Raw genomic sequence first — 12,695 nt, 5'->3', positions numbered from 1 at the left:
GGACTACAGAGGTTTCTCAGGGTAGATTTGCTTTCGCTTCTGTAAACAAGCACAATTTGCTTATTTTTCTTTCTTCCCCTTATCAAATCAGTGCTCAGGGTGTTTCATTTTACATTTCTCACCAAACAACAACTATATTCACAATAGCACTTTCCCTTCCAAATCGTCCTTCCCGTTCTTCCTTCCTCTCTCTCAATTTCTTGAACCCATTTTAGAATTGACGTCTAAGTCTCTGTCCCTCGTCCATGTGTCAGTGAGGTCAACATCCCACTTGACTGACAGGTCGGTTTAGTATTTTGTCTATGCTGCTTTATCTTATATTTCCGTTTATTTGTATTTCTCCCTTGCTGTTTCTCCCTCAAGGCTCTCATGTCTAGATTTGGAGAAAGGCGCACTCATTTTCCTCTCCTCCTTTTATTATTCCTGTCGTTTAATCCTGTGTGACAAATTGCTTCCTGCTCTGCTCTCCCGACTCTCCAGACTCGGAAGTCGGCTCGCAGGCCCCTCTTGGGGGTCGCTGCTGTGGACTCTGGGAAAAGAGTGGGCAGCGTTGGGTAGGGTTGGGATGGGTTTGATTGGACAGCTGTGGAAACCTTGCAGACACACACACACTTATCTCACAACCCTCACCTCTTTACAGATCCACTGCACCAGTCCAAACCTGCATTCCAGCTGTGACTATTGAATAAACCTCTACTTTACAGTTTCCAGACTTACACTTCAAACACGCCTCCACATCTAACACAAACTCACTCACACGATCACACAACACAAATCTGTCTATAAATTTCAATCTTCAGTCTCATATTGGAAAGAAAATGACTAATGAGACCTCTAAATGTCTCAGTTCATTCTCCTATAATTAAGTTGACTTTTTTATCTTAGCAATAGCCATGTTTTCATCCAAGCTGTGAATTAAATTTTTACAAATGTTTTGTTAAACATTTCTTGGGAAATTGCCAGCAGTTACAAATGGAAGTGGTGTACACTGGAAAAGCCACTGTGGCTCTTTTATTAAATGTAATGATTTAATTATGTTTTAGAGCACGATAAACGTTTGACAGTGCACACTTTAGGGAGCAACAGTGAATGAGCTAATCATTTTGATAGGAAAAATTGAGATGCAATTTTTTTAGTCACTTGGCATGTTGAGACGAAGTCTCATGACTTTACCTAAGAATTTATTTGGAAAGTGTGTTTCCTTTATGGGCATGTCTTCTTACTAAACGAAAACTGTATCTACCATAAGTGAGCATATCCTTTTTCTAGCGTTTTGCAAATATCATTCTCATCTTGGAAAGTCTTTAGTTCACCCAAAAAAATTGTCATTAATTACTCACCCTTGATGTTCCAAACCCTTAAGACCTTCATTCATCTTCAGAGCGCAAATTAAGATATTTTTGGTGAAATGCGAGAGCTTTCTGACTCGGCACACACTCTCAAAAATAAATGTTATTTATTGGCATCTGTGGTTCTATGGAAAACCTTGAACATCCATGGAACCTTTCAAATGCAGAAAAGGTTCTTTAAATTTTTAGAATGTTCCTCAAAATGTCTTTTTTTTCCGGAACTGTTCAATGAAAGGTTCTTTGGGGAAACAAAAATGGTTCTTCTATGGGATCACTGCAAAAACACTCTTTGGATGCATTTAATTGGACTTGTTTTGGACTGATGAGGAGAAACGCCCACCCACGCAATGATAAAGCTTGGAAATGCCAGGATGATTTTTAATGTAACTCCGATTGGATTCGTCAGAAAGAAGGAAGTCATATACACCTAGGATGTCTCGAGGGTAAGTAAATTATGGGCTGATTTTAATTGTTGAGTAAACTAACCCTTTAAAGAGTGTAACGCAACGCAACTTCCACATTCAGGACCCAGCAAGGTAGTAAGGACATTGTTAAAATAGTTCTTGTGACATCTGTGGTTCAACCTTAATTTTATGAAGCTACAAGAACACTTCTTGTGTGCAAAGAAAACATAAATAACAATGTTGCTGTCTATGCAGGGTCAAAAAGCTCTCGGTTTTCATCAAAAATATCTCAATTTCAGAAGAAACATCTGGGACAAAGTTGAGACTTATATGAAACACAAATGAGAACTCCATAATGTCTCTTGAGCAATCAAAGATCAGTGTTTGAGCAATAAAATATTAATTTGGGCAAACATATCCACAGTCTGTAAACATTCATGATTATTTCATCATGACACACATTAATAGTTTAAAAACCATTGCATCATGATCATCATTTAAAACCATCCTTTCAGTCAGAATGGCAGCGTCTCATTCACTTCATGCTTTTTTCTATAGAGCAAGTATTACTTTCTTCACCCTCACTCAGCTGACAGAATGGCAGAGTCAGAGTGCAAAGCTTTGGCTTGCTGCCATGCTGATGTCACTGTGCGCCACTCTTATCCTATATAAAGGATCAAACAGTCACACCACGCCAAACCCTGTGCTTTATCGGTGCCTTCGCGTATAGGTGTGGCATTTCAAGTTTAGACACACAATAACTGCACTGACACGTGTGTGTGTGTGTGTGTAAGTGTGTTCAATACTGCGCATGTGTATGCACTTACTTTCAAACGAGACGTGACCTGCTTTATGTTGATTGGGAGCTGGTATTGTTAGGTAATTGACGACATAATTGTGTTGTGTTATCTGGCTCCTGGGTCCAAGGTGCTCATATTGATCTAGAGTGGCGCATTCATTCATAAGGGCACCACTGTTTAGACAACCAAAGGTCAACTACTGTAACCCACACTTCCTGCCTTTCTTATTGCTTTCTTTAGACACTAACTATATTTTCCCAGAGAAAGGGTAGATAACAAGGTTTTGTGTTTATGCCTGTACTTTTAACAATAAACATTCTTCAGCACCAATAGAAACCATTTTGTTATCAAGAGCCATTCTTCACTGGTTCTTATCTTAAGTTGTCTAACTATCATTTTTTCCATCTGTCTATCCATCCATCCATCTATCTATCTATCTATCTTGGCTAAGAATATGGATTTCTTGTCTAGCCTGTTTCCATTTAATGAACGGAAAATTGTAGCACATCTCCCATCCAGTAAATCGTAATAAGCTTTGTGCTTTGTTACTTTTGATATGAAACAAAGTCTCAGATTTCAAATTCTGTCCATTTTATTACAAAATTCAAACAATAAATGCCGTTTTGACGCTGTTTAATTTGAAATGACAGATCGCTGTAACGCTTCAGTTCAAAAGAACTGAATGGTATGTTAAAAGAAATAGTACATCTTACTGAAACATGTATTCTGTTTCATGAAATCGCTCAATCAGTGTTTAATCCACGCAAAGATGCTAATGCGCAAAGACGTAAACGTTGTCACATAACATAAAATTTACTTTCGAAAAATATATTTGGTGACCATAAACTCGTTAGTCTGCTAGAAAAATGAACTCTAGAGAGGAGCATTTTGCTAATATGTGCACCATATAACAAATTTATAATTTTTCTTCAATGTTTAATTCATATTTAAAGGAGAAGTTACCTTCCAGAACAAAAATGTACAGATAATGTACTCACCCCCTTGTCATCCAAGATGTTTGTGTCTTTCTTTCTTCAGTCGATAAGAAGTTGTTTCTTGAGGAAAACATTTCAGGATTTCTCTCCATATAGTGGACTTCTATGGTGCCCCCAATTTTGAACTTCCAAAATGTAGTTGAAATGCAGCTTCAAATGGCTCTAAACAATCCCATCCGAGGAAGAGGGGTCTTATCTAGCAAAACGATCGGTCATTTTCGAAACAAATTGACAATTTATATACTTTTTAACCTAAATACGCTCGTCTTGTCTGGTGAACTTTGTTTTTTTTTTTTCGGGTCAATATATTCAATACAGTTAGGATATGTCAAAAAGCTCCCATCTCGTTTTCTTCCCCAACTTCAAAATTGACCTACAACGCTGCAGAAATACCAAGTGAAATACCAGTGTTTAGAAAGTGAACATGCAAAGAAGATCAAACGGCCTTTACAAAAAAGGTAAAACAGCGATGTCGGACAATTTTGACGTTGAATAAGAAGTCGAGACGGGAGTTTTCGAACATACCCTAACTGTATTGACCCGGATTACACAGACTATGCATGCGCATCGCAGAAACAAGATGAGCATTTAAGGTTAAAAAGTATATTGTCAATTTGTTTCAGAAATGACAGATTGTTTCGCTAGATAAGACCCTTCTCGGCTGGGATCACTTTGAAGCTGCATTAAAACTGCATCTTGGAAGTTCAAACTTGGGGTCACCACCAAATTCCACTATGTGGAAAACATTCTTGAAATGTTTTCCTCAAGAAACATAATTCCTTATCAACTGAAGAAAGAAAGACATGAGACATGTTTATATTGAATAGTTTATATGAAATAAACTTCACTGAGTGTGATTTAGGCATTTGTATACAAATCAGTTAATTTTAATCTTCAAAATTATAGTAACATAGTAACATCTATCTGTCTGTCTATCTAGATTTAAATATAAGTGTAGTCCTTCTCATGATTATTAAAGAAAATGCTTAGCTATAACCCAAAAATCACTATTTTCTACATGTATCCATGGCTCTTATGTAGCAAAAACATTGCCAGTGCATATTGTGAGCCTGCCTTTGCAGTTACGCCGCAGTGCTGCAGCATGTGCTTGCTTTTGGAAACAGGCCTTAGATTGTGAGTTCCTATTTTGTAGTGCACTCTATGTTGAGTATTACAGGCTCCTGTACTGTCATGCCCTGACCAGAGGTAAGAGATAATCCGGTGAGTCAGTGTTTCATATCTCTCTATAGCCTTTAAGTGAAATGAGGCGTGCGCCGACCTGGATCAGTCATCGCCCGCTGCTCCGGTTTTTCTGTTTAGCAGCAAATATCTGTCCTTTTAGGTCACCAACACAGATCTCTGTCAACTCCATATTCATAAAAAACATTTTTAGTTTTACTGATAGTCTAGACAGTAAAACATTCTAGCCCCCCGAGACATGAGTCATAAAGCTTCTCTCCGCTTTTATACCCCATATCCATCCATAAGATATCTTACTGCCCTCTAAAGTCTCTATATAGCAGAGCATCTTTATCTGTATCTGCGTGCTGGTCTCATTCCAGCGGCCTCTAGCAGAGATAGACCTCGGCTCATTTTTATCTGTGTGCGTGTATGTGTGTGTTAATGCTGTCTAGATTAGGATGAGGGTTATTCTCATGCCTGCGGGACAGAGGAGGTTTTTTGTTCAAACCGGATTGTTGATCTTGATTCTGCTCTGATCCATGAACCGGTTCTGGCAGGTTCTGACTGGCTGATTCCAGCCCTCACAGTTCCTGCGATTGGAGGCTTCCTCTTTTTGTGCTGCCTGCCTCTTTCTCTCTCTTTCTCTCTCTCTCTCTTTCGTTCTGATGGATGTCTGTAAACTCTTGACTCCGTCTGAGCTTCAACTTAAATTAGAGAGTGATGCAAATCCACAGGGATCTACCACTGCATCTCCATTACACGCATACACTTGTAAACGGACCTGTAAATAAATGTACAGAGCACTGATAGCATTCAAGATATTCAAAGAACACAAAAATATTCAGACACTGCTATCGTATCTGAGGTCAGTGACGAGGCAACCTACTCTTAGACCAGATTGGCAGGCTTCAAAATACAGCATCAGAAAGACTGGAGCCGTAATGTAGACCAGATATTTAATTGTGCATATTCATATCTGTATTTTTAAATTTAAATGACCTTTGTTGTCATTACGATAACAACTGTTAAATATTGAGCAAATCTCAAAACGGATAACAATTTTTCATATTGTACATTAAAATGTTGTCACGCTTAAATTTACTTGTAGCATTTAAAATGGCTGATTTTAATTTGCTTGATTTAGTTTGTTTATCAAAATATTATAGAAGTTAACATTTTGTTACCAGTCATATGAAAATAAGCTTATTGATATTGGCCGAAATCTTGATATAAGTACATCACACACACACAGACACTGGACAGATCATATGATCTCTGGTTACAGACCATGATGTTTTCCAGAGCATCAGCATGAGGAAATGTGTTTTCAGGACTTAACAAATGGCTAATTTGGGTGAGAAACTGGCAAGTCCAGATAATTGGTGCCAAATGAAGTTCTGACTTCAAATAACAGGCGGTTCAGGAATGTCTCGTTTGATTAACTGACACGCTATCACATTCAATTCCTCCTTTGCAGCCCAAAGTGTGTGTGTGTGTGTGTGTGTGTGTGTGTGTTTTAGACTGAGTCTGAGTGCCAGTGTTATCAGAGTAATTATCCATCCATCACTGTCTGCTTCAAGGTGCTTGTGCTCCCAGCATTCCTCAAAACGTCTATCATTTGTTAGCTAATGACGTCTTCTGACTAATCTTTTACCTGCTCATTACAAGCTGTTATTCTGTTCTCAACAAGAGTCCTTTAGTCCAAGTGTACAATTAGCCATTCACTAGACACTTGTTACCTTGTTTTTTATCCATGTTGATAACGATATAAAGTTCCAAACGTAGGTTCAGAAGGAGTCTAATCATTTAGTCCTGTCAGTCCTCATTACGAGCCTATATAAGCACTCATTGCACCATCTCGGCGTCAATTCTTCCGACATCCCTCCACCTCCCCATATCCTCCTCTATTTCTGTTATTGTCCCTCTAGGTAGTACCGCAATGGGGGGTTGAACTTGGAGCTCACGCCGAGCCTTGGGTTCAAGCCTCCATTGAGGACAGCAAGCCAAGTTCGTTTAATCAGAACTGGATTGGTAGGTAAACTCATGTAGCAATTTGTAGCAATTTGTGAAATTTCATCGCAGCTGGATAATCCGTGGTATCATTGGAAAGTGAAAGTGTTCAGGAACCACAGAAACTCAGCCGAAGACCACAGAAATTCACAAAGTGTTGAGACGCATGGTGCGTAATGGTTGCTAACGCTTTGCTGATTCCATAGCTCAAGATTTCCAAACTTCTACCAGGAATAATAACTGCACAAGAACTGTGTGGCGGGAGCTTCATGGATTGGGTTTTCATGGCCGAGCAGGTGCATGCAAAGCCTCACATCAGTAAGAAAAATGCCAAGTGTCAAATGAAGTGCTGTAAAGCACACCACTACTGGACTCTGGAGCAGTGGAAACCTGTTCTGTGAAGTAACAAATCTTGCTTCTCTGGCAGTCTAATGGCAGATGCCAGTAAAGTTTGGTGTTTTTCAGGGCCTAGACCTCTTATTTCAAGTAAAAGAAAATATTAAAGGGTTAGTTCACCCCAAAATTAAAATTCTGTCATTAATTATTCACCCTCATGTCGTTCCAAACCTGTAAGACCTTCATTCATCTTTGGAACACAAATTAAGATATTTTTGATGAAATCTGAGAGCTTTCTGACCCTGCATAAACAGCAACGGCACTGATACATTCAAAGTCCAGAAAAGTAGTGAGAACATCAATTAAAATAGTCCATGTGACATCTGGGTTGTGGTACTCTCGCAGGGCTGGACGATGAATCGAAAAGTAATCGAAACTGAAATTTAGAACCTCTAGCCAATGTAATTTTTCCATATCGGTTATTAAAACAATAATAAAATGCTCTGCGTCATGCCTAACAACACCCCTTAGCTGTTATAAATTCACTGTAAACCACAGCTTTGCAGGGCTTATTGCTTTTTTAAAACGATTATTCCATATATGTAGGAGGCTTTCACAAAATAAAAAAAGCAAATTAAATGTAATGGTATTAATAAAAACATCACTCTTCCGCCAAACAATGTAGTTCCTCAAAAACGGTTGTGGTTGCAACAAAGTGGTTGCAGAGCAACAACAGAAACAAAGACCTGTGTGTTTGTAGAGTATTTTACAACAGTTTTGAACACAGCTCGACCAATCAGAATCAAGGACCAGAACTACTGGCGCATATAGAGTGACAGGACAAGATCGCTGAGGGAAAGATCACATCCAACAGCAATCATAAGTCAGATTCGCACTTATAACTATGATGGCATAAAAAAATTATTAATAATCAAATAAAAACAATCATTCATTAATCATAATCGAGGTAAAATGTTAAATTAATCGAGACTTTGATTTTAGGTTGTATCATCCAGCCCCTGTTCTCATGGCAGACGCTGACACGATAGAGTGGAAATTGTTGAATAAAGTCGTTATTTTTGTTTTCTTTGCGCACAAAAAGTATTCTTGTAGCTTCATAAAATTAAAGTTGAACCACTGATGTCACATGGACTATTTTAACGATGTCCTTACTACGTTTCTGGGCTTGGTAGTACTGTTGCAGGATCAGAAAGCTCTCAGATTTCATCAAAAATAACTTAAATTGTGTTCTGAAGATGAATGAAGGTCTTATGGGTTTGGAACGACATGAGGGTGAGTAATTAATGACAGAATTTTGTCATTTTGGGCGAACTATCCTTTTAATGCTTCAGCATGCTAAGACATTTTAAACAATGCTTCCAACTTTGTGGGAACAGTTTGGGGAAGGCCTTTTCTTTTCCAGCATGACTGAACCCAAATGCTCATAGTAAAGTCCATAAAAACATGGTTGGATGAGTTTGGTGTGGAAAAACTTGACTGAGAGCCCTGACCTCAACCCTATTGAACACCGTTGGGATGAACTGGTATTGAGATTTCAAGGTCTTCCCTAACATCAGTACTTGACTGAATGCTCTACTGGATGAATGGGCAAAAAAAATCCCAAAGAAACAGTCTAAAGTGATGAGGAGTGTCCCACTAAGGGCTTTTATAGTATAGGGGAAAGTGGACCCACCCATGACATTTTTGTCCCAGGCCCTGTGAACTTTGGTGATGGCTATTTGACAACTATTTTCTTGTCGGGAACCTCTAGACCACTCTTGTTCTCCAAGTCTCTTCCTAGTTCTGTCTTTGCGTGCGAGTGTCCTTGGCGTCTCTTAGTCACGTTTATTTTCAGTCTTTTCCCTGGCTGCCAGACCGATAAAGCTCTGCCTGCCTGGCCATGGTGGTGTAGGGTGGAGGGATGTGCATGTGTGCGTTGTGTTTGTGTGTGTGAGATGTGAAATGTCTGCATATGTGAAGTGGTTTTGTGCTGTGCTGGGGTCTGTTTTCAGCAGGAGAAGTGTGATGTTGACCCTAACTTCCCTCAAGGGATGGATGTGCTTATATATATATGTGTGTGTGTGTGTGTGTGTGTGTGTTTTGGGGGCTAGGGGAGGGGGTCGTACAGTACTTACTGGGTTACAGTAGGCACACTGCTGACGTCTGTGTTGTGTTTCATGTTGTTCAGTCTGTCGGGAGTTCCTGAGGAGAAGAGAAGTCTCATCACACAGAAGAGCAAGATGACGATGGACGAAGACCCTGAGGTGCTCGTGAAGGGTAAGGAAGAAATTCTTCTACTTAGTAACTCTGATTCAGCAAATCAAGTCATATTTGTCATTATGGCTATAAAACTAAAGCATTGTTTGCCGGCACTGGTGCATTTGTGTGTATTATGTCTTCCTTTTTATTCTGCTGGTTACTCAGAATCATTTATCTTATCTTTATGACACTCTAGTAGCTTTATCTGTAGTGAGGTCAAATCTCAGATCTGATTCATAACTCCAATACCTCTGTATAAACCAGGGTGCAGCAGGCTAAACAATGTCTACACACACACACACTTAGCATGAAATGAGGACATACCATACCATATGTTGTCTTTATATGAAGATATATATATATATTTCGTATAAACTAACTAAGTGACAAGACAATTAAGCAATTGTTTACAGATATTAATGATATTAAACTTTAGCATTATTGGTAATTGTCAGGTGTGCAGATAAACATACAACTGTTTAAAAAAACCAAAAAACGTTTTAATGTATTTGAAAGAAGTCGCATATTCACCAGGGCTGCATTTATTTGATCAAAAATATTCAAAATATTGAATTTTCAGCAGTCATTGCTTTAGTCTTCAGTGCTATAATCATTGATATTCTTTCAAGATATTTTGAGTTAAAAAAACAAGCATTTATTTGAAATAGAAATCTTTAGAGTAATATATATTTCTGTTTACAATAATATTCAAGTAATACTGTGTCAAAAAAAAATCAGCTTTTTGTATTGTTATTTGTTGTGAATAAAAAAGTATACATTTTTACAAATATATTTTTTTTTCTTTTAGATTTATTTTTGGCGGGTTTTTGGCGTTGATTATGATAAGACGTTGTAAAGTAAACAGGAAGTGAAGTGAGGGAGAGAAGGGGGCGGGATGGGAAAAGGTCCTCGAGCCGGGATTCAAACTTGGGACGGCCGTAGCGCAACGGCGCTGTACAGCTAATGGCGCCAACACCAAAATGAATTTTTTTTTGTATATACTCAAATGTATCCAAAGGAAGATTTTGTCAGTTTTAGCTCACTTTTCATAGTCCCCAGTACACACACGCACATCAGTTATAGCTTGCAGTATTACTGGTGACACATGATTTTGGCTGACACACTGCACACCGATTGAGACAGTTAGACATCGTTAAACAACACTTAAGCTGCTGACCATAGGTTTAAGTGTGTGTGTGTTATTCAGAGTCGTCTATGATCTCAGAGTGTGTAAATGTGAGAGCTGTGCGGTATTTGCTGCACTGGAGTGGTAATAATACTCAATCACATGTAATGAGTAATAATAAGCAGGGCAGAGTAATATTAGTGTAGAGGGGTCCAAATACTCCGCCAGCCTGTCTCATGCTGGCCCGCAGAGCTGCTAAATAAGACAGTCTTCCCCCAGTCTGTCTGGCTGACTCACACACAAGCGTTCACACACTCACACACACACAAATATTCAAAGGGAAAGGTAGCAGGTGCAATGCATCTGCAAGCAGCAGCGGAAAAAAGGTAACATGGTCCGGGTGTCATGAGGGTTTGCTAAAAAAAAAAAAAAGCGCTTTTTCCCATGAAATGTTTCTTGATTATTGGCTCTGATACACATTTGTGCATAGACAACAAACTTTCTGTAGGTCTGGAGGGAGATTTTATCCCCAGTGTGACCTTAACACAACCCTCTATTAAGTTGGGTGAGTGGTGGTTTGGTATCCTGCTCTCGGCTGGATGTGGACGAGCTGGTTTGTGCTGTTTCGCCTTTTTCCATGATCGCTCAGCCTGACTCTGCATGAGCGCTGTGAACTGGCTCTCAAGGAATGATATTTCAAATTACACATCATTCATTTGTGTCAGGTTTTGAAATGGAATCTCCATATTTTCATTTAATACGGTATTTATCGTGGGTCTTTCTCTGTTTTGTTTTTCAGGCTGGCTCCTGCGGGAGGTGCAAGGAGGTTGGCTCCGGCAGAGGAGGTTCTGGTTTGTGTTGACAACAGACTCGCTTGACTACTACAGCGGCCCGGACAGAGATGCTCGCAGACTGGGCACGCTTGTACTTACATCACTCTGTTCAGTGCTTTGGCCGGATAAACACACCTACAAACAGACAGGTAACGCACCTGCATTAATACTGGGACAGTCTATTCTTGTACAGACTCTCAGAAAAAATGTCCAAGATTGTATATTTTTTTAGGGGTTCAACAGCTTGTTACTAGGCCAGAACTCTTAAAGTGTCAATTTTCTGTCTTATTTACCCCTGGAAGGTTCATAGTTCCAAAGTACCCTAAAAGTATAGCGGCTTTTGTACCCGAAAAAACTTTTCATACAGTAGTTCCTAGAACTACTAGTGGAAGTTCCCGCTTTTTGCAGTGTTTGCTCCGCAGGAACTAGGAATGTATTTAGTTTGAGGAACTCCGTTTGGAGGAACTAAATTAGCTCCTACTTCAGAGTAGGGTCTAAAACAGTTTTATAGGAACTACCAGTGACGTAAGTGTGCACTGAGTGGCCAAACACATACGAAACCCTGGCTACCTGGCGTTTTAAAAAAGCCTTGTAATAAATATTTACTCCATAAAAATGGAAAACAGTGTTAAAGCCATTTAGCTGCCTGTTGATATGTAACACTGATTATATGTAACACTGACTGAGATTTAGTCAGATTTTCATGCTTTTTTAATCGTGTAAATTGTGTTTACATTCCATCTGCTTTATCACAAAACCTATGATACACAACAACAAGAACAGCTCCATTCACCGCGTCCTCCATTCACTGGCTGTTGATGTTTGTAAATGCCACAAATAAAGGCATCACTGTTAGACGGTTCAGAGTTCCTGCCGGTGAGAATGCAACCAGGAAACAGCCCAAGTGAAAAAATTGGTTCTCTAGGAACCACCATTGGCTAGTTCTTAGAACTATGCAGTGCACCTTAATTTTCTGCAGACCACGTCTTGTTATCTCATGACTTCGGTGACGATTTTAAGGTTGTTTTGGTGATTTTATCATATTATGATAAAATCTCTGACAAAATCTCTGTCCGTATGAATGAACACCCCTGAGATTAGTTACATTTTACAAGAAAATACTATTTCAGTTTTCTATGCAAAAAAAATAAAATAAAAACCATGTTTAATTCAAAGTGTTACTTGGCGTTTCTTTGTAATTATTTGTAAACTTTACTAGCAATTTTTGTCATTTTTTTTAGGGGTGGAGATTGGTTGGAAGTTCATTGTGTGCTTCAAAGACTCATTGTTTACCCTGTTGAAAAACTAGCATATGCTGCTTAGGTATGTTGTAAAGCATGGCAGCTGGTTTGAGATTGTTTTAGCTAGTGCTTGGCTGGTAATAAGCTCAGGACTAGCTCA

At 39.0% G+C, this 12,695-nt stretch overlaps 1 protein-coding gene across 1 annotated transcript in view; it reads left to right on the top strand.

The window, feature by feature from the left end:
- The window catches only part of plekhh3 (pleckstrin homology, MyTH4 and FERM domain containing H3), a 47,528-nt gene that overhangs the window by 17,256 nt on the left and 17,577 nt on the right, over window positions 1-12,695 (top strand). The window contains exons 3-4 of the mRNA XM_051105681.1: window positions 9,265-9,353; window positions 11,261-11,443. Coding sequence (XP_050961638.1) covers window positions 9,265-9,353; window positions 11,261-11,443 — 272 coding nt within the window. The remainder of the gene's footprint in view (window positions 1-9,264; window positions 9,354-11,260; window positions 11,444-12,695) is intronic.

This window comes from Labeo rohita, chromosome 3 (genome assembly GCF_022985175.1).
Source record: "Labeo rohita strain BAU-BD-2019 chromosome 3, IGBB_LRoh.1.0, whole genome shotgun sequence".
Classification (NCBI taxonomy): Eukaryota; Metazoa; Chordata; class Actinopteri; order Cypriniformes; family Cyprinidae; genus Labeo; species Labeo rohita.
The sequence above is the reverse complement of the archived record's forward strand: the minus strand, read 5'-3'. Positions and strand labels throughout refer to the sequence as shown.